At 46.3% G+C, this 21,993-nt stretch overlaps 1 protein-coding gene across 1 annotated transcript in view; it reads right to left on the reverse strand.

Moving 5' to 3' along the window:
• LOC119454118 (BAI1-associated protein 3-like) overlaps positions 1–21,993 on the reverse strand; it is a 375,555-nt gene that overhangs the window by 15,722 nt on the left and 337,840 nt on the right. The window contains exons 21-28 of the mRNA XM_049667930.1: positions 21,490–21,591; positions 19,889–20,104; positions 18,798–18,866; positions 15,697–15,843; positions 14,147–14,435; positions 9,913–9,951; positions 1,939–2,062; positions 902–1,098 (exon numbers count right to left, since the gene is read on the reverse strand). Of these exons, the coding sequence (XP_049523887.1) occupies positions 902–1,098; positions 1,939–2,062; positions 9,913–9,951; positions 14,147–14,435; positions 15,697–15,843; positions 18,798–18,866; positions 19,889–20,104; positions 21,490–21,591 (1,183 nt within the window). The remainder of the gene's footprint in view (positions 1–901; positions 1,099–1,938; positions 2,063–9,912; positions 9,952–14,146; positions 14,436–15,696; positions 15,844–18,797; positions 18,867–19,888; positions 20,105–21,489; positions 21,592–21,993) is intronic.

Consider the following 21,993-nt stretch of genomic DNA (forward strand, 5'->3'; position numbering starts at 1 on the left):
TAAGCAGTTGCAAGTTGCAAGGTAAAGAAATTGCGATTAGCTTTCAATATCACAAGGTTCACTTGTAGTTAATAGCCCACATTATTAACAAAGAATCTTTCCCTTCACTTACATCACGCAGTGCAAAATTCTCCTACCAAACAAGTTTTCAGTAATTTTGACACAGTTACCATCTCTATCGTTGCCATTTTGTCCTCTGTTTCCTGCATGCTTGCTCGTACCTTTACGTCAGGTAGTCGGTTACTTATCAGTATAACTGTCAGTTGAGAATTCCACCAGAATTGATCGAAACGAAAAAACCTTGACGCCAATAGTCGATTACCTTTCAGTCAGTAACACGCGTAACGTGCTAAGCCTTGTCAGATAAAATAACGGATGCTTTTCAAGCAACATTAATGGTAACGTGTACATTCGCATATGACATCCGGCAGTATGTATCAACCAACCCTACGAGTGCGAACACCTACAGGACCTACAAGTGCAGTTATTTCCCTCGTACAGTAGAGCGTTGGAACACCACAGCCCGGAACATTCACTCATTTCCGTTAGATGAGCTTTAACCGCAGCTAGCAATCAGTTTTCACCCGCTTAATTTTTGCTCATATTTGTTATAGTTATTTGGCGATTCCTGATGTCAATTAATGTATTTTGCTTCTTTTGTTTCCCTGTTTCCTACCTCTCTTGTTCTAATGTATATGCCAACTTCGCCCACTTCGGCAATAGCCCCTTTCACGTGGCTCCAATATGTACAAATAAAAAATAAAAGCCTTTTCGCTTCTTCAAGCACGTTGTTAAGCAATGTTTTCAGACCGTACAGCTCTATAGCTTTTGAATGCAAATTTAAGTGTTCTCGCACAAATAGCTCAAAGTGCACAAAGGCGCCAAGGCAGTTGAAACTCACTTTTCTCCTTGGGCTGCAACAGCGGCAAGTCGACAGGTTGAGATGGCGCGATGGGCAGCGTCTCCTCGACACCGGCCACCGCGGCCAGTGCGTAGAAGGCTTCGCCTTCGAAGTCATTCCTCGTCATCATGTCGTGGTCCATCACCGTGAAGCTTAGGATGGCCACCGCTTGGCGGCACCGCTCCTGGCCCACCGAGCTGTCATCAGGCAGGAGAGACACAGTAACTATACTAACTTCTTCCATGAACAAGCAAAAGCTCGACTAGCTAGGTGATTGCCATACATGCAAAATATAATGTCACAGGTACCCATCTTGACTACACAAATGCAAGGCGCGATCCCATATTGGCCTACTTTAGCTGAAGAACAAATGCAAAACGCCATCTCATACGTAACTACTTTCACTAATTGACAAATAACAATAATAATCATCATCATCAGCCTATCTTTAAGTCCACTGCAGGACGAACACCTCTCCCAGCTTCCGCCTGAATTTTTTTTATTTCATCACCGCATCATCCTCCACTGCGCTTCCCTTCCCTAGGAACCCACTCTGTAACTCTAATGGTTCACCAGTTATATCTGCCCTACGCATTATTACATGGCTTGTCCAGCTCAAGGCACTAAACCATTGGTAGGTATTTTCAATAAATAGTTAATAACGACCACCACGCCATCTTTGCTACGCCATAATTGCAGAGCCCCATTTTACTACTACGTATCTCCACTAAACAAGTGCAGAGGACAATGTCGCACGTACTTGTCTTCACCCCACGAGAACTGGAAAGCGCCATCTTGTAGATGCTTAAGTCCTACCCCCTCCCCTCTTCCCTATACAACGTCTAGAAAACACCATTGCATCCTCAACACACGACAAACTAGTTCTATCAGGCTACTCTAAAATGCTTGTCCTACTGTCTGCAACAAGTACCTGTGCTAATTGTGACTGCGTTGTGTAGACTGAAGCCACCGCAGTCACGCCTAAAGGAGTATTTCGGTTCACGAACACCACAACACATGTAAGAATGATGGCTCACAATTCAAAGCTCTCGTCGAAGAGAGGGTAGAGAGTCTTCTTCTGAACCCGGGTCCTCTGCTGGGGGCAGTCCGGGAATAGGTGACGCGGCAGGATCTCCAGAATGACGAAAGGGTCGCTGTAACCTAGTGGTTCGAGAACGAGTTGGCACAGGTAACGTTTGCACGACAACACCTGGTTCCCGCAGACTATCAAGTCGTGAAACGCTGCTCTGCGACCTCAATCGTCGAACTGGTTCAATTCATTTGTTTTAGTGTGCAGGTATGCCTAAAAATCTCACAAATTCAATTATTGCTATCTAGGGCTGATCTTTGACTGCCTCTCCTAGTGCTTACTGACTTTCCAAAAAATGATTAATATCGAATCTTTACCTAACGTTACTTTCAGAAATAAGTTCTTACGACTGCTGAAGTTACTAAAAATTTGCACTAAATATTCATTTGTGCACATTTTTCTTGATTGCTGGATTTCCACGCGGCAGCACGTGGGAATTAATTAAATCACACGTAAGCATGCAGGCCCGTTTCGGGCAGATACTACAACAAATACTTATTAAATGCGTTGTGCGTCATCGTTTACTGTAGCCAATTTGGTATGTTGTTAACTACACATACTTACTACACACTTCTTCAATCCCTTAGACTGCCTTTTTTATACACACATGAGACTCCACGCGTCCTGCAGCGTTCAACAGTTCGTTCCTGTGTGTGTCCAAGCATCCATTTTACCAAGTTGGGGAATTAATGCAGCGGGAGACATTATAATCCCTTCCTTCCCTGCAAATCGTTTCGGACACCATGCATACACTCTAAAAAAATGTTTACTCCCTTTGGGGTTCATCTTGTCCTCTAACAATAGCCGTCATATGTGTTACTTGCTTTTCCTTTTTTTGAACATTGCCCTCACTGTTTTCCAGTAGAAAAATGCTATGTAACGCTCAAAACGTACATGCTATTCGCGGCCTGCAAGTACCAGGGTCGCATCCCAAAAAAGAAGAGAATACATGCAAGATGATAGCGATGACTGTTCGGAGACAAAATAAGCCCCAAAAGATGTAAACCTCTCTAAGCTGTACCACTTCAGACGAACGCCTTTATCGATTACCACAACCACCACCGCCACCACCATACCCTCGCAAAAAAAAAGCAACTGCCTGCGACACCTTCATGTCGGAGTAACTCCTTGTTTTGGATTTAGCACCATTTCCGGGAAGCTTACGAGTTCCATGAGGCAGTAATTTCACTTCGCTAGGACACGCCTCCAAGGAACGTACTTTTTAGAACACTGGAACCTTTGGAAATAAAGTTAGATATCGCGCAAGCACTCACACAATCAAAGAATGGTGCAAGCACTTTTCTCTGTTCCCAGAGCTCACACAGGTGAGTATGCACGGATCTTGAGCCACATCAAAAAACATCAGAAAATACATCCCACAATGAGTCACACACACCACGTCGCCAGCGAACCAAGACTTTGATTGGTCATGATATTCATCCATGCGGCTCCTCAATCAACCTGCCAAACCACACCCTACTTGACGGAAACAACGCCGTGAAATAAATTATTCCAAGACCACGACCACTCCCTGATATATAGGCTTACTTCTCCCAGAAGAATTCCAGCATGCAGCCCAAGTCGCATGCAAAACAAAACAAAATCAAACTTACGCAATTCACCACCTGAAAACAAAACAGAAAGAAAAAAAGAAAGGAAAAGAAAACAAAAAGAAAGTTTGTGCTTGAATTTATTGGTGATTACTTGAAATTCGAATGCTCATTTACTTTTACGAATCACCCACTCCTTTTATCCGCGCACTTTTTAACAGAATTATTTTAACAAGGTTTCACATATCAACTATGATAAGTTATTCAAGAAACAATAAAGTAATGACAAACAATACAAACAGAACCAACTCATATCATATTGTCAACCCTGTTAAAGTATGCTCAAGGCGAAAAAAAAGTGCTTGAATTTCAGCAATTGCGTAGCTGTGAAGTTGAAACAGCGCACATATTTTTGAGGGAAACTGAATGTTCAAGAGAGAAAATTTCCTATGACACGTTTTGACGGTAGGACAGCCAGTGCAACGGTACATATCACATCGCGCTACAGTTAAACCTGCTTATAACGAACCTCCATATAACTAATTCCTGGATATAACGAAGTTTTTCGATTCTCCGCCGTTACTCCTTAGAAGCACATGTATTTGAGACCTACCTCTACGTAACGAAGTGGTAGCGGGAGACCCCCTCGATATAACGAATTTTTGCGCGAGCAGCAACCGGAAGCACCTTCTCCGCCGCGATGAAATGCGAAGCGAGCGCACGTGTGCGTGCGTGCGTGCGTGTGCAAGGCGGCCCTGCATCCCTCGACCCGGCGATCTTGCCGCCACGGGCGTGACCTTTCCCCCTCCCTTCATTCAAATCTGATCCTGCCGCTTGCTGCAGCTGGCCTAGCCCGCCAAGCCGGCACTCTCTGCTTTTCCAGCTGATGTTGCCGGCGCACTGGTACACGCTGCGGCACATCAGACTCGATGAGCGCGGACACGCGCTGTCAAACGCTGGCGGCGTCTGGAAGCGCCACTGGAGAAGCGAGCGAAGTGACCTTCGTGCTGTTGTCTATCGCTTCAACGCAAACTGAGCGTCGAGAACACACAGCACGCAGAAAGCTACGAGCCGCCGATGCACCTACACTGCTAGACTCTGCCCCAACGCAGATCGCTTTCAAGATACGGCCTGCGCGACCGCGCGCCGCCCCGCTATCGCTCCCCCCTCGCTCCGTCGCCGGTGCCTCGAGCGCAATAGAAGAAGACGCGCTTCCTCCCTGCTTTTCTTGCGCGCGCGAGATTTAGACGCGGTCGTCGGCTCCCCTCGCACTTTTTCACTCGCACATACAGCATACGGCGCGCGGCGACTGCGTTATCGCCCTTGGACTTTAGGGTACGGCCACGCTAACGGCAAGAACACGCAGCAAGAACGCGCGTCAGAAACGAGCGACAACGCGTCATGCGCGGCAAAAGCGGCAGAAATCGGGGGTCTTGCGGCGTGCCGCACGAAATGGGTTCTGCGGAAAATGCTGCGTGCTGCGAGATGAAGAACCAATCAAGAGCGACGAGGGTGACGTGACGGAGCCATCACAACCGGAACGCCGCCGGTCCGCGCCGGGTTTTCAATCGACGATCGTCGTCTCTCGCATGAAACAACGAGCGCTCGCGGTGTTGCTCGCGCGTTCGGAGAGCGCGGGAAATCTCATCGCGCTGCCGCACGGCTAAAGCCCCTATATACGCGCGGCGAGACGCGCGTGCCACGGTGACCTCGCGGCAAGGCGCTGACGCGCGGCAACTTGCCGCTCGCTGCATGACGCGCGCGTTTTTTGCCGCTAGCGTTGCCGTACCCTTATATACGGAATATCTATGAGCCAAAACCAATTTTAGGACCACAACGCGTCATGGACACCATCTTTATATAGCAAATATGGATCTCAAGGGCCATACTTTTGCTGGCGGAAACCGAAAATACGTCATAGTTGTCGCCCCCAGCACTTTGGGCGGCCAATGCCATCGTCAACCTACCAAGCCAAGCGACATGAAAAGTCAAAATGGCCGCTCGGGCCGGCGCTGGGTGGCAGTTCGCAACGTATGATGCGGGAACGGTCCCACAGTTGCGACACAACAGCGGGGTTACCAATGCATTGAGTTCTAAGGGAGCTTTACCGGGACCGGTTGAAAACGACGCAACAGCCGGGAAAACGCAGCCCCTGGGAACGTAACAGCGAGGTTCTACGGTAACACTATACGACGCTACGACGCCATCGTGACGCTCGCTCTTCGTTTCCGATGCCTCGCGCTTGTGCGAAACGACACGCGTCCACGCATCCGGTACCTGGTGTGACATTCCGAGGATGAGTGCTTCGACGAAAACGGAAAACGGGTGCGCGTTACAATTGAGGGCGCGTTAGAATCAAGTAAATACGATAAACGTTTATTTTTCGAATTTTCGTGCCGAACCTGCATATACCGAAATCCTCATTATAACGAAGTTTTCGGGAATTTGTCAATTTCGTTATATCCAGGTTTAACTGTATATGTGAGCCACTCGTGGTAGCAGCAACTATTGCCGCAATAGTGTAAACTAAACAAGAAAACTGTCAGGCTGACACGACCTTTCAAAGGTGTTACTCTACGTCGCATCTTCAAGGAACCCCACAGCGACTGCACTAGGCACCATTTTCAGTCAGACCACCTCTCTTCTGATAGAATGGCCTAGCCAGCTCAAACGCTATGCACTACAGCCTGCATAAATGCAAGAGCGTGTTTCGCTAGACACGTGCCACAGAGCACGTTCGCATTTTCGTCATGAATACAATAGTAGCGGGCGTAGTAAAAGCAAAAGTGCAACGATTTGTAAACGTCGAGAAGCCGTCTTACAGATATTAGCAAGTCAATAGTAATGCAGCTGAGTCGGCTGCCCCGTAGGAGCCTCTGATGAAGAACGTTCTCATATATATTTAAAATGCTACCCTTTGTATCCATGTTGTGAGATATGAAAGTGTCACATTTCCGTAAAGAGAAATACACGTGAATTTCTGCTGCACCTTCAAGGCTGTTCCATCACATTTCTGCATCGGCCATCCCGCCTCCTCTGCCTATTACCCAGAGATTAATCTTTTCTCGGTAAACTTGCGATTCCAATGCGTCAAGGGTCTTAGTGATCACCTTATCCAATTGGGGCTAAATGGAATTTCACTTCATTAATTTTTTTTTGTTTTCTTAGCATGTACACGGACAGCAGCAAGTATCAACCACGCTGCCTTATTTCCTCCTGTACCGTTTATTCCTTTAGCATACCTCCATATCCTCAAATAGTACAACGCATCCTCCGCAGTTGTGAAAAATTATATCTTTGTATGTCTTCTTTAGCCGTGCTGCAGTGCTCTGCTGCCCATCTTGCTTGTATTTCAGTCCTCTAGTAGTTCTTGTCGACATTTTTTAAAGTTGTTTTCCAAGGTAACTAGGGTATCTCAGTTTCCACTTTCACATGCGTGTTTGCTATTAGGACATGTTTTACTTTTGACCAAGCACACAAACTGCAGCAATGAACAATCCTTAAAACTCTGCCTGCCCCGCGTTTCCCTCGTATGTGCCTCAACCATTACCGACGCATAAGTTTGCTTGCTGCATCTCTCGCCTCAAATGCTTCATTCGTAGTGTTGTCATGCGCATCGACAACTAGCCTGCAAACTGTTATATGCCTAATTACAGGACCACACTTGGCGTATTGACCCAGACCCCACGAGTGACACTGCAAGCGCCACCTAGACGGCATGAGTAGAGTTATCGACGACTGCAAGACCACTCCGGACTTTTCAGCCCGACCAATAATCTCAGAGGCCGCAAGAAAATTCCACGTTCTTTTATTGATATTCGATAGGCGGCGCCACCACACTGCTAAGACACCAGGAGCTTTCAAACCTCCTCGGCTCAGACCACGGAGGAAGGAAACAAACTAGGAGAACGTTGCGTCACGCCGGCAGCCTTAGCAGGCCAACTCTCCCTCAAGCTATTGCCTCTATTTTTTTCCCCTAAAAAAAGTCTGTCCAACACAAGACCTCTGAGATTCAGCGTATTGGTCTAGAATGTGTGGTTCCCGGTAGACTTTTTTTAAAAACTTTTATGCGCACTTGTTCTGTTCGCCTGCCTGCACCGTAGAGTTTCATAAGATTTACTAGCAGGAATTGTGGCGCTAATGTGCGCGAGACCTGGAAGCAGGGTGGTTCAGACAACATTGGAATGATGGTTAGTATTTAAATGGATATGGACTAAACTACGTCCTTTTGGCTTTAAACGGCTTCGTGAATTTGGGAACTGATCATTTTCAAGAAAGTACTAGGCTATTTATTTTTAACAAACATTAGTATTGCTGCGCGATGGCAGGATTCGAACACAGGATCTCTAGCGCAGAAGTCTGATATTGAAACGATTACACCACGGACGCATGGAAAAGCGCATCCACTGCAATTAGCGGTGATTATGCGTGTTCACGGAATCTTAATTCCTTCTGCATTTAAAAAGGTATAGATTGTTTGAAAGTTAGGCCAATGAAGGCAGTTAAAGCGTAATAAACGAAGCCACGTGAATGTCTGAAGCCACAAGCAGCGAAAATCAGACAAATTCACGTACTAACCATCATTCTCACGGTGGCGGAACAATCAGCGCGCCAGAGTTGGTCTAGTAATTATTCTAGGAATATCTATGGCTTGCCAGTGGGAGAGCACTCAAACCTACCACGCGCTCTGACGTCAAATGGGCCAAATCGTTTCGTTTCATTCATGTGGCTTCAATCCTGTCTCTTTCTTTGCTGCATGGTTCGGATGCAAGACTGGTGTAGCCGCACTCTCACGTAAAGCGGAAGACGCCATCTTACCACGGGCACCAAAGCCGTAGCGCACAAGAAACCGCAAGAAGCTCCCACTGCACCTGTCCTGTAGGTTAGCATTTCGGCTCGCCCAACCTTTATTGAACGTGTACACATGTGTTGCAGACAGCTACATCGAAACTTGAACATTTAAAAATTTGAGAATTCATCCCAAGTAGGCTTCTGAGCTGCTGGCAGCGAGGTTTTATGTACGTCTATATTTATTATGAAGTATATTTCAGATGAGTAAAACCTCCGGGGATTTGCGAGGATAACGCTGGCGTACTTTATTTTCAGACAAACACATATCAGATCGATCCAATTGCTTGGTCTGGTTGCGCCCCTCGTCATAAATCCTTGAAATAGTTCTTCTAAACATTGTGGACATCTTCTCATTTATAAAATAACTTCCTTGGTCACGACTGCTAACTTGACCATTGACACAATTCAGATCATCATCTGGGAGATGTATCACACACACTAACTCCTTCCACTGATATCGATATTACACTTGAATGCATTCAAGGTTAGCCGGGCGCAAATGCTCAGCCTCAAATGATTGGTCCAGCGAAAATATTTCGTGTGTCTAGACCCACAATGCACTGTTTATGCCATGCGAATATAACGGTATGCAGCCAGCCACACGGATAAAGTTTCTTTCGCTCTAGGCTGGCGGGCCTCAGCTGGGTATGTATGAAATAGGTCTTTGTAATGAGATTTCCAAGCACGTTCAACAACACCAACTGGTCAAAATTAAACCGCAGCCTTCGACTGCGAGAGGGTTCAACTCAGGTGTTGCAACAATTGCTTAAACGTAATTAAACGAACCGACAGCGAATGTCTCTAAAAAATGAAGACTCTGCATTTCATTTATTTGAAGTTTAAACCTTTTAATATGCTATCGTTCCTCTCATTGGTTTCTTCATCATTTTGCTAACTTGGCAATCGCAACAAGTTCATTTCAAAATATTTATCACAGCACATTAGTTTCAATCTCATGTCATTAGAACGTTTCATAAACACTGAATATATTGAAAACGAGATCGAAGTTCAGACGTATTTGCATACTTTAATTGTTTTTCACTGTTCTGTATAAAACGGCAAAATTTCGCAGCTGAATTTATGCAGCCGAGAGAAAATAACTCTGAATAGTAAACACCGATACACATACGTTCAAAAGTGTCGACAGAACTCTGAGTAAGAAAATTATAGGATTGAGTATACCAACATCATTGGTACGATCGTAAACAACCGTCATAATTTGAACGACCGGCTATATATAATGCTGGACATCACCAACCCTCTAAAATGAGCTTCATGTGGCACGCGACTCTTTAAAACACCTTGCAATCACCCCAGCACATTTTGTGAAGTCGAGCGGTGATGCGGACTCTCCTTCACACTTTCCTAGTGTGAATAAGAACGGCTGCAAATGAGACGAAATGAAAATTCTGGCACAATGTTCACATAGGTCAACGAACGTTGCGCAGGCGTCACAAGTGTTAACTTGAATATCTGCGTTAACAGTTTAGACCGAGTGAGAAATCGCATTGGTTGCTCACCATTAGGATCCAGCGGCTGCAGATCCCGGGCGTTCATGACTGCAATTGAGAGCACGGTACACACAGGTTACTCACGCCTTCCGCGCACATTTCGCTGTTCAATAGAAGAAAACTCCGATCACGGACTGATCATTAAGTTCCTCTGCGAGATTCCCATTCCTCCCACAACTTTTCACAAAAGAATTAAAAACCTTCAGCATAACTGCTAATAGTGAGTACACATAACAAAAAGTGTCAGCTGATTCCGTAGCGCCCATTCAATCTGCAAAGGTTCACTGCATCTTTTTGCCTTAATTACAGGTTCTTTATTGCATCAGGCACAAGTGAAGAGACTCACCGGCATATGGGATTTAAAAGGACCATGACACCAAATTTTTGAGCTGAAATGATGCATTGTATGTTAAACCGCACGCGTCCCACAGCAAGCTGGCAAAATTTGAGTGCATTCGGTGCAGTATAAAACTTGTATTAGAATTTTTTAGCGTCGCAGTTTGACCGCAGTGCAGCCTGGCGACTCTGAATGGTGACGAAATGAATGGGAATCCCTGAAAACGGCTCTCTCTGGTAATAGAAGGCGGTCTCGAAGGCCATGCTTTTGTGTACTGCGAATGATTGCGGGAGCTGAAAATACGTCATAGCCGCAATGCGATGTTTCGCTTCTGCATGTGCGTCTCGATGCATCTCAACAGTTTCCTACTGCTTTTCATCGCGCAAGTGAAAGAATTGCAGGCGCAGTACAGTGGCGTCGCCGTTGAGTGCTAGAGCGTTAGGAGAAAGACAGCCGATGTGGTATCGAACTGTTTCAAAGCAGACGACAAAGAGGTGGCCTCTCAGTTTCTTACGTCACACTGCCTTGCTAAAATGGCGGTTGCTGTCCGTGGGAGGGATTGAGAAGCAGAGATTTCACATTGAAATTTCAGCTTAAAATGTGCACTGAGAGCCCAATCTTCTTGTGGGTGTAAGCCTATTGAGCCCTCAACTCTCAGTCACAAAGATAAACTGAGGATAGTTGGACGACCATGTCATAGCCCCTTTAAGCCACACTGGAGTCATTCATTATATACAAAAGTTCGAAATTGATATATCTATTTTCTAGCCTGTAGGCATTCTTTCAATATTGCCTATAAGCTTGAGGAGTTACTACGGCTACCACCCGTACTTTTGAGGTCCCTATCGAGTTTTAAGTCAAGTTGCCGATTTAAAATAATACGAGTCTTATTCTTGTTTAATTGTTGTTGCTCGGTTTACAAGTCTGATAAACTGCTATCCATCTGTGTTTCATTTTGTATATGTATCCACAGTATTTTGAATCGTGCTACTCCTTTCTTCGTTAATGTCTCAAGGGGCGTTGTAGGCATTGTTAATAAACGGACTAGTTAATGAACACGTTAGTTGAAGAAGAGGCGCGCGCACCATAAGGTTAACGAGGTATGGCCATAAAAGTTTACAAGGTAAGATTTGAGCTTTTGTACAAGCTTCTATCAGATCACATAGCATTACAGTTATCGAGCATGTGCTATTGAGCACAGATAGGGCACACGTCTGGGGCTCAATAATGGCTACACAAAATCTAAAAGCAAACTATAAATTTTCCGTATGCTGCCATTATTCGGCTACTTGTACGAAGTCCTCGAAAATCACCGCTGCATATACAACAATAAAGCGGACAGGACAAAGCATAGAGGCGATAAGGCCTGGATTACAGCTTACCCGCTGACGCTGTAGAAGAAAAAGCAAGCAACAGAAGTTTAACGGCCAGGGAAACAGGAAAGCCGGTTACGTGAACAAGAAATGTCGCAGTTTCATCCGAAAGGCAAAGCATCAATTGAGATAGCAGCTTAGTAGGGAGCAATACGGAGTAAGAATAGTAGTTTTATCAGCTGTATAAAGTTGGACACGCAGCAGCGCCAGCAACGCGCAGAAGTGTTGTCGACGCCATCGCCGTTTTGCCCGCGTTCGCACCGAACGTGCGCGGCGTTGGAAAGGGCCTCTGGGGGCGGCTCGGAGGTTTTCGACAAGATCAGAGCGGGAAACTCGTCGATTAGCGTCGGAAGTCTTTACCACTTTCTCACCTCGCAACGTTTTAGGGGCGAAGCTCCTTAGGGTGTGGGTCTGGCTCTGTAGTATGTAGTAGTAGTAGGTAGCCGCGTCTACTTTTATGAAAAAAAAATCCGGAAGTTGGGTCCGTAGCGCAGAATCGAACCAGGGACCCCTCGCTTCCGAACGCGCGGCGCTAACCACTACGCCACGAATCGCACATGGACACGCGCACCACGATGACAATAAATATCCAACATTAACGAAAGACTGCGCGTTTCTAACGCGTTTGTGCTAGCGCGTTACGGCCCGTGTAAGAAGCTGGTGTAAGACGCTGTGGCCTCTCCGCCTTACCCCCGTATTCATAACCGCTCCTCGACTTGAACTTGACTTGCCACCGCCTTGGGCACCGCGTTCGAAACGCGTTAAAGGCGGTGGCAAGTCAAGTTCAAGTCGAGGAGCGTTTATGAATACGGGGGTTATACTCTCTCAGCAGTCATGTGATGGCGTCGGCAAACGCGGTGCACGTTCCGGCATGTGTAAACGGCTGCGTAAGACGCTGTGGCCTCTCCCCCTTACTGGAGAGTACTGCACTTTTCTAACGCGTTTGTGCTAGCGTCCCCTTAAGCGGGAGATGGTGCAATTATAATGAAGGGTGCTGTTATAAAATAGGAATGACGTCACATATGGCGCGTGTCATTGGTGGAAGTCAATCGTTCGATTTAGTGCGGCGAGACTGGGCGAATTACACGGAAGATTCACGGTTTACCGATGATTACCTCCAGAGCTTCGCCCACTCATCATCATTCACCCCGTGGATATGCGGTGTTTTTTTTATATAACTACGCATTTGGCGCCGCAGCTAAACGTCGCCTCCCCTCCCTCTCTCCCTCCCTCCCGTCCCCCATGGCCTTTCGCGCGACGGAAGAAGTCGCGTTTGCTCTCTCTCTCTCTCTCTCTCTCTATATATATATATATATATATATATATATATATATATATATGTGGTGATTGTAAAGGAGGAAAGAGACGCTTAATTCTGCAGCCCTTCAGGGAGCATGGCGCAAAACGCGCGTTTGTTCTCCGCCGTGCGTTCGCACCCCGTGCCAGCGCGCGTCCCTCGCGCCCTTTCATTCGCACATACAGCGTCCGGCGCGCGGCCACGATTTCATCGCCGTTAACATCATACGGAACCTCACGGCGACGACGACGGCAGAAATCCTCTGAGTGTCCATATAATTGGTATCGCAATTACGAAGAGGAGCGACAAGAAAGAGATGTATTGTTTGCTTCTACTGTCAAAGATGGCTTATTAAACGGAACTTTACCTTTGGCGCCGGACTATCGTCAACAACAACCAAATAGTACAAAACTGTGCGGCTGCACCAAAATATAAAGTTCCTTTTATTGGCCCATCTTCAGCAGCAGAACCAACCGAATAGTTCCTCTTAATATCTTCATTTCCACTCCACTTTCCTCTCTTTCATGAAGTCGGTCTTCTACTTTTAGGAGCGAAGCTCCTTAGGGTGTGGGTCTGTCCCTCCTCTGTAGTAGTAGTCGTCGTAGTAGGTAGCCACGTCTACTTTTATGAGAAAAAAAAATTCCGAGAGTTGTGGCCGTAGCGGAATCGAACCAGGGACCCCTCGCTTCTGAACGCGTGGCGCTAACCACTACGCCACGAAGCGCACATGGACAGACGCACCTAGATGGCAATAAATACCCAACATTAACGAAAGACTGCGCGTTTCTAACGCGTTTGTGCTAGCGCGTTACGGCCCGTGCAAGAAGCTGGTGTAAGACGCTGTGGTCTCTCCGCCTTACCCCCGTATTCATAAACGCTGATGGCGTCGGCAAACGCGGTGAACGTTCCGGCATGTGTAAACGGCTGCGTAAGACGCTGTGGCCTCTTCCCCTTAGAGTACTGCACGTTTCTAACGCGTTTGTGCTAGCGTCCCCTTAAGCGGGAGATGGTGCAATTATAATGAAGGGCGCTGTTATAAAATAGGAATGACGTCACATATGGCGCGTGTCATTGGTGGAAGTCAATCGTTCGATTTAGTGCGGCGAGACTGGGCGAATTACACGGAAGATTCACGGTTTACCGATGATTCCCTCCGGAGCTTCGCCCACTCATCATCATTCACCCCGTGGATATGCGGTGTTTTTTCTGGTCGTTACCAGAATGTAGATATCTTACCGTCCACGCAGAGGCACTCAGCCGCGGCGTTGTAGCTGAGCCGTACGGTGAGCCAGCCGTAAGGGGAAGCGCCTGACTGGATCTGCCGGTTCTGCTCCTCGAGCCTCTGCAAGCAGTACAGCTCGATGAGGTCGGCGGTATCGGCCTTGTGCAGCTTGAGAAGCCTGTCCAGGTCCTGGTATGGAAGGCTGTGCAGTGACTTCAGGGAAAGGCCCTTGTCCTCGGCGTGGAAGAACTCCAGGAGCACGCCCAGAGATGAGAAGAGCCGCTGGAAGAACCCCAAGCGCTCCTGCGCGGGACAGTGTGGCCAGAAAGTGAACGTTAAACGCTTGACGTCATGACATTGGCACCGATCGTAACTTTTGGCATGAGCAGAGTTGTGAAATGGTAGCGAAATAAACCACATGCGAGAGACCAGTGGGGATGCCACATTTCTGCAAAATGTATCCTGTTTAGGAAAGGTTGGCGCGTTTATGTGTTCGCGCCAGCAGCTCCTTTTTCAAATAGAATTATATCCAATGGAAGGGCACAGACATGTAAGAAATCGTACAAAACACACTCCAACCTCGATACAACTCACAATATCAAGCCAGATACACTCAATCTTAAAGTTAAGTTAAACTGAAGTTCCGGTGATACAACTACCCAATGCAAAGTCACAAAAGAAAACATTAAGTAATGTCACAAAAAAGACAGCCGGTGCTTGGAACAAAACAGAGTGAAATGGAACAAAATGTCAGGTCAAATAAAACACCTACATTGGGTTTGCAATCCACAAAAGAAGCTCTGCTCAATATATGCCGAGGACAATGCTATACTTCATAAGTATCTGGAGGGTCACTAGTGCTTGCCTCTGTATCAGCACCACATTGAAGTTCACGCCGTGGCTGTGCTCTGTGTCACAAATAATGTAGATTTATAATTTGTCTTCATTAACTTTGTGATCATCTATGACGTGATAAATTTCAATGTTAGTCATGCGAAAACGCGTAGTCGACATGGTGAGTTGGTGCCAACATTTCGTTTTTAGTCACATCAATAAAATATATTATTGAGTGTGTTCGTTGAACATAGTTACTTCCAGCGCAAAGACACGACAACCGCATAAACCAGACAACACAGAGTTGTGACTATAAAACTACGTTTATTGCTATATCCTGCCGAATATATATGTTGCAATAATTAGTTGATAGACAGCGCTCTGTCCTGTAAGAATTAATCGTCTTCGCGTCCCTGTGCCAAAGGTCGCGTGTCTACAACGTCCCAGGCCATGTTTCAGGGACGTCAGGTTCCATCGCGTTCACGGGAATGGCAGCGATGTTTCGCTATCGCATCATTACCCCACCTAATCAAGGTCAACACAAAGCCTCACAAGCTCTGAAATGACCCTGCTTCTATCCAAATGAGGTAGTCATCAGCCAGGCGTGGAACACGCCATTGTGCAATAGCTTCACACTCAACACTTTGAAAAATAGGTAAGCAAGTATCATCCCTATTACGTTCAAAGGCACAAGTTCTGCGCACAGAAGCTGCGAAAGACGAGTTCTTACCCCGAGATTGTTCCTGGCGGTGAGCATCAGTTCCTGCAATACAACCCTCCAGACAGCTTCCAAGGTTCGATAGAAGTTAACCTTCATCAGAGACTCGTACAGCGTCCGTAGGTTGTTGTCCAGGTAGTCTATTAATGGACCCAGTGCCTGCGACGGGAATAGATTGCCGTTTATGAGTGACGCAAGTAACAATACCACTTCTCTAATGTTTTCTTCATGCTGCGTTTTCTAACCTTCCCATAGTTTTCGAGCTTAGCGATGGACGGAGCGCTTAATTGTGAAATGACGAAAGTTGTACACAAATCCGCGGCTCTAAGCTTATTTTGTGTACGCAAAGCACGGCGCTGTGAAATTAAACAATTTATCTCGACAAAATGGCGCAAAATGGCGCACAGTTCTAGAGTAATTTCTCATTTTGTTAAAATCGATATAGAAGTCATGGAGCGAAGAATGAGTCTGCACAACAGTTAATGCTTCTGTCGGGATCAGCAAAGCATAAACGTCGATTGAGGGCAAAAGGTACAAAAGAAGGACGAATACTGCATCCACTGGGAAGGCTGCATCCACTAGTAAAGTAGACTTTATGTCTACTTTAGTATAAGAACGCCCATCTTAGTATACGGACGCGTGAAATCGTAGGCATTGCCTGAAAGGACAAAAGCACGAAGTTGTAAAGTACAAATTACCTACGACTAATTTTGCAGCCCGAGTCTGGTTATGATTATGCAATTATTTTCTAACATGTAATGACTCTGCGCTGTTTCGGCTGTAATTATGTCACGCAGCAATAACCATCATCAATCTTGAGCTCATTTCTAACACTGTATCCCGCGCACTGCGTCTATGGTGTTGGGCTGCTGAGCACGAGGTCGCGGGATCGAATCCCGGCCACGGCGGCCGCATTTCGATGGGGGCGATATGCTAAAACACCCGTGTACATAGATTTAGGTGCACGTTAAAGAACCCCAGGTGGTCCAAATTTCCGGAGTCCCCCACTACGGCGTGCCTCATAATCAGATCGTGGTTTTGGCACGTAAAACCCCATAATTTAATTTTTTAGCGCACTGCGTCAATTGCCTTCCTGTGATGTGGAGTACGTAGAAGGTTCAGGCGCGTTGCGTTCTTGATCAGAAGTTACTGGGCGGGTGGCGCAAGGTCACATAAGAAACGCAAGCAAAAATTACGAAGATTGTTGTTGGTGACAAAATTGCACCCTGGAGAGTGCAACATTCTATAAACGTGCGTATAAGCATTCGAATGTAAAATATGCGAAAAACGTGCAACTGTTTCATCTTGTGCAGGATTTACATACAGTCAACGACCGATTTTCCGGAGGGCCGATTTTTAGGGCATGCCCGATAATTCGGAGGCCCTCGCGGCGCCGCCACGTGCCCACATAGAGTCAATGTATAAGAACGTCCCAAATTCCGGACGCAATAACCTTTCGCTGTCCAATTTTGCGGACTTTTCGCCATGACCGCAGGCCCGAAACGGCGCTATCGAAGCCACCGCCACCGCCATTTTGATTATCTTGCCGCGCCTTTAACAGGCGCTCTCGCACGCAGATCCGCTTGCAGCCGTAGCCATCACCGCCGCAACGCTAGGCCTACCTGCTTCGATGTTCGCTACCAAGCTCCTAGCTGTTCGATGCCATGTATTTCATTAAAAGAACTTGCCGCTGTTCGAAATGGCGCTAAATCCACCTTTGTAATTCTCGCCAAACGATTCGAAGCTCGAAAAGCACGCGGCGTTGCACAATGTGGTTCCTGAAAGTGCGCTTTGCCTCAATACAGCAAGGTTACGCACTGAAGCATACGCGAAGTATTGCAGTGAAGCATACCAAGATGGGGAGGGGCAATTGTGACGGGACACGGTATGTATTCCTTAATTATACACGCGTCCACCCGCCATTTCCACTCACAGTACGAGCACCAATACGCCTAATAAACATACTGGCAACCCTTCAGAGCTAATTCGGAAGTGCATGTGGGGACTTAAGCCCTTGGCGCCAATAAAAGGCATGCATTCATTTTTTTCGGACTGTTCGATTTTTCGGACGTTCCAGGGAGTCCGAAAAATTGGACGTTGAGTGTATTTACTTTCACCATAACATTTCGATAAAGCAATGACAGGAGCCAAAGCAGCGATTGTGAAAAAAAAATGTGGTTGATCCCTCTTATATAGGAATCGGTATAGAACACGAAAGTGAAACGTGTCTTCACAGAAGTAGTGTAATGTTTATTGCACATTGATATATAATGTCTATTGGTGTTTTGTGGCTAAAGCGCCCTTAGGCGTTGATGCACCCACGCTGACGCCTGGTGGCACGTCTCCTCCATCACGACTACCAACGTCGATGACCATGAGCAACCGTCGTGCATATGGAAGCTGCACTACGCTGCACACGCTAGCACAACGCGAAAGACGAAGCACGTAACTGACACACTAATACAACGCGCAAGACAAAGCACGTAACTGAATCGTCACCGAGTCAAATAAGCGCGTACAGCGCGTCGTAATTGCAGCCTCCGCGATCAACTTCAGAAACATTTTCAGAGCTAATTGCGGAGGCCACGCTCCGCTGTGCTGAGTACGGTGAACGCCACCTAGGTGACGTTGGTAGTGCTTCTTGATGCCAGCGTCCCTTCGAATGCTGGCATCGAGGCGTCGTAGTGCTGAGACCACCGAAGCGTTCACTGTCGGTGCGCGTTAGTGTCATAATGCAGTACTTCTCTTTTCTGCTCGTAGGCGGCGGCACCGCCCCAAGCAAGAGCGCGGGTACACGGAGGAGTGTTAGATATATAAGGCGCGTCTGTGTAGCTCTCTGCAAATGCGTTTGTGGCGCAATGGGTTAAACGCTCGGCGATCTATCGTCGCGGACCGAGAGGTCGTGGGTTCGATTTCCAAATTTTGCATGTTTGTGGAACTTTTTCTTCTGGTTTCTTTCTTTGTATTATGTTCGTGTACATTGTAAGCTGACGTATTTCCGTGACGGAAATACGTCAGCTTACACTGACGTATTTCCGTGACGGAAATACGTCAGTGAAGTCTTGGTGGACCCCGGCATAAAACACTTTCGTGTTAAAAAATGTGTGTCTTACACTGTCAGCATCTAGACGTTCTGGTGCCCATGCCAGGTGGAAAAGAAACTTCTTGATCTCGGGTCGCATCTGCAGAAAGAAGAGCCAGCATGAAGATGAGTAACACACATAACTGAACAGCCCTGATGGACAAGCAGTTGATGAATAAATTGTTAGTTGTAGTAACGAACATGGAGTGCTTGAATGGACTCGCAAGGCTTCGACACCATTAGAACAATATCAAGGCCATCTTCCTAATTCCTGATTTAATGATGTCCACAAAAACGACAGCTCAAAATTCTGAGAATGCAATCGAGGTTCCGTTAGTGCTACTACTTAGAGAAATTGTAGAATGATTTTCGAGTGCGAAAATGTGAGGTTATATGAAAGCTGCTTGACAGTAGAAATGGTTGAAACAAAACGGTATCAATGCGCAGAAAATTTGTGCTGAAGGTCCCACTGCAGCTCCTAAATTTCAGTCACCTGCGCCAAAATGAACGAGTTGACGTAATCTTCAAGTGACCTTCCTCTACGCTGCTAAGAAAAACATCTAGTTCTGACGTCACAAAAGCAGTACCATAGCCCAAAACAGGTGGCGCCACTTCGGTTTTCCAGTTCAATGTCCGAATTTTGCCGGCGACAACTGAGCACATTGTAATGGAATGCGAAGGTATTCGCCCAGCGAGAGTTAACTTCCACCTTCTAAAACCACAGGTATTCGAAGAGGATGAAAGCATTAACCGATCATCCGCCGACATAAGCGGAACACGTTTACATTAATAATGGGAAAAAGGCAAGAAGGAGATTGATACGACCGTTACAGGCGTAAATATCTGTACAAGGTAAATATGGAGGTATTAAGGAAGAGAGAAAAGACTAAGGAGTTGCAACCAAATGCTAGATCGATAAGCATGTGAAGATAACCTGGTCAGCTCAAGCAGTCTAGGTTCCTATTTGTCACTGCCCCATTTTAAAGGGGGTGCCAATAAATCATCAGCATCGTCATCGTAATTTTCACACTTACAGATGTCTGTCCTCGCGACGAATGGTATTTCAGTCTAGCACGACTTAGTATTTTCTTTCAGCGTCCCTTAAGATGTTTCAACGTGTACCTTCTCGGAGAGCCCCGCGATTATAGTCAGTATCTTGTGGACGACGTCCTCGTCAGCGTTGTGCAGCAAAGCCTGGAACGCGGCGCGGCACTTGTCGGCAGCACGATCGCCCTCGGCCTGCTCGATGGCCGCAATGATTGGTTCCAGGTCGAGCTCGGCGTGGAGTGGTTTGAGCGCTCGCCGCACGTACTCCATGTTGTTGATCACGATGCACACCTGCAAGCGCATTGAGACAGAGCGACGACTATTATACGTATTGTCCTTGTTGCCTATGATTATCAGGCGTTTCATTGTGCGTGAATAAATGTTCTATGCAATTCTATTACAGCTTGGTCAGCTCAGAAGGAAAGTGTGCTTACATTGTCCCGCTCATTCACCGCGTAAAGAAATCAATGTGGACGAAGAAATGAATTGATGGCGAAATGAAGTGTGCGAGAACCCAGGGAATTTAGGACAATATAACTGCAGCTTACGGCTGTAGAGGAAGCCGACACCGATGCTTCATAAACAGGAGAAACTTTGATCCAGATCAAATAATCAAACACGGGAACAATGCCTTACCACGGCAGTTGTTGTACTGAACGTGTTAAGCAGCCAACTAGCAGCAGGAACGGCGATAGCAAAGTACACGTGAACTGCAAGTGTGGAAGTGAATATAAGGCAGACGAATTATGCACAAACGCACAAAGTGACAAAATATTCACAACAGGAAGGGTTGTATCCACTGCGAGTGGAGAATATGTGCAACATCTTTGGAAATGTAATGAGTAATTTTCTATCCTGTACATTTAAACAGGCTGGACATTGAAAACAATTCTATTCTGTTTTGCAAACCTGATCGAGACGCCGATCGCACACTATCAGGGCTCTAAGAAATTCCTGATGAAACTATGTTGATGAGGATCGTTGTAGCCAAGAATTCGTTGGCGTCTCCTTCGTTTATGACTATAAATTAAAAATGGTTTTCCAGAGTTGATAAAACGTCAATTACTCTGGCTCCTCCTACTTCAGCACTCAGATGGCCAATTTACATTTTTGAAAACATTCAGAATATCAAACAGGTAAGAGTACCTGCTTCATCTAGTAGACAAAACCATACGATGGCTTGCAGATAGCTGTATTGATGTAACTTACCAAGGCCGCTGTACAGAGACGCAGGTAATATAAGACGGTATCACTAAAGCCCAAATCAATATAGGCAGACAATAAATACATAAATGGAGAGTAAGCAATATATCCAGAAACAAATAACTACCGCATGGAATGTCACTAAAGATTCACAGGTCGAAGTTGAACCTAATGGGGGCGTCCGGGCCCGCGAACATTCTTTCGGACCACCCCAGATAGAACTTCTCGTTGTGACACCAGTGGCTACAATTTAAGAAATTATTTATTTCCGATATATTCCGCTTTTAACATCCACAACTCTTACTAATTGCTTGGTTATACTAAGTTATAACAGGAGTGGGATCTCCTCGTTGCAGTGACGAAGTGCAAAACTCAGAAAGGGCAATCGAATAATAACACTCGCTTCATAGAACAAGTGTTTAAGACGCGTGCCAAACGCTTCACCACTTATCATGAAATCCAAGTGGACAAACCTCTTCAGAGACATCGAATTGGCCTTCTTCGTCGTAGTAGCCAGCATTGAGGAGCTTCTGGTGGCACAGGTTGGCATAGAACATGGCTCCGTCGCAGACAGCCTGAAATAATATCACAGCGTGGGCCTCCTAAACCACCGTCCGATAGATAAGGCTGCGCAGCTCTAATCAAAGACAACCTGGCGCGTCCGTCACATAAAGAACAGTTCGCGTAGGTTTATTTTGTTTTCGCTAGAACTTCGCGAAGTGGGATACGCCTTTCCTTTGCGCCCCTGCAAATTGCAGTTAATACTTCAACTAAAAATCGGTATGCATAGCTTACGAATAAGGATAGCAAACCAAGAGACAATGGCAAGCTTAGCACCATACATGTAGTAGTCGATCACACGTAGATCACTGTAGCTCCATGCGTGTCCTTTTTTTCCTCGTTTTTCGTGTGCTACCTCTGACAAACCTTGGATTACCAAATCGCTCAAACTATTAAACCTCTGACTACCACATTGC

The sequence above is a fragment of the Dermacentor silvarum genome, chromosome 5 (assembly GCF_013339745.2).
Source record: "Dermacentor silvarum isolate Dsil-2018 chromosome 5, BIME_Dsil_1.4, whole genome shotgun sequence".
NCBI classification, from domain to species: Eukaryota; Metazoa; Arthropoda; class Arachnida; order Ixodida; family Ixodidae; genus Dermacentor; species Dermacentor silvarum.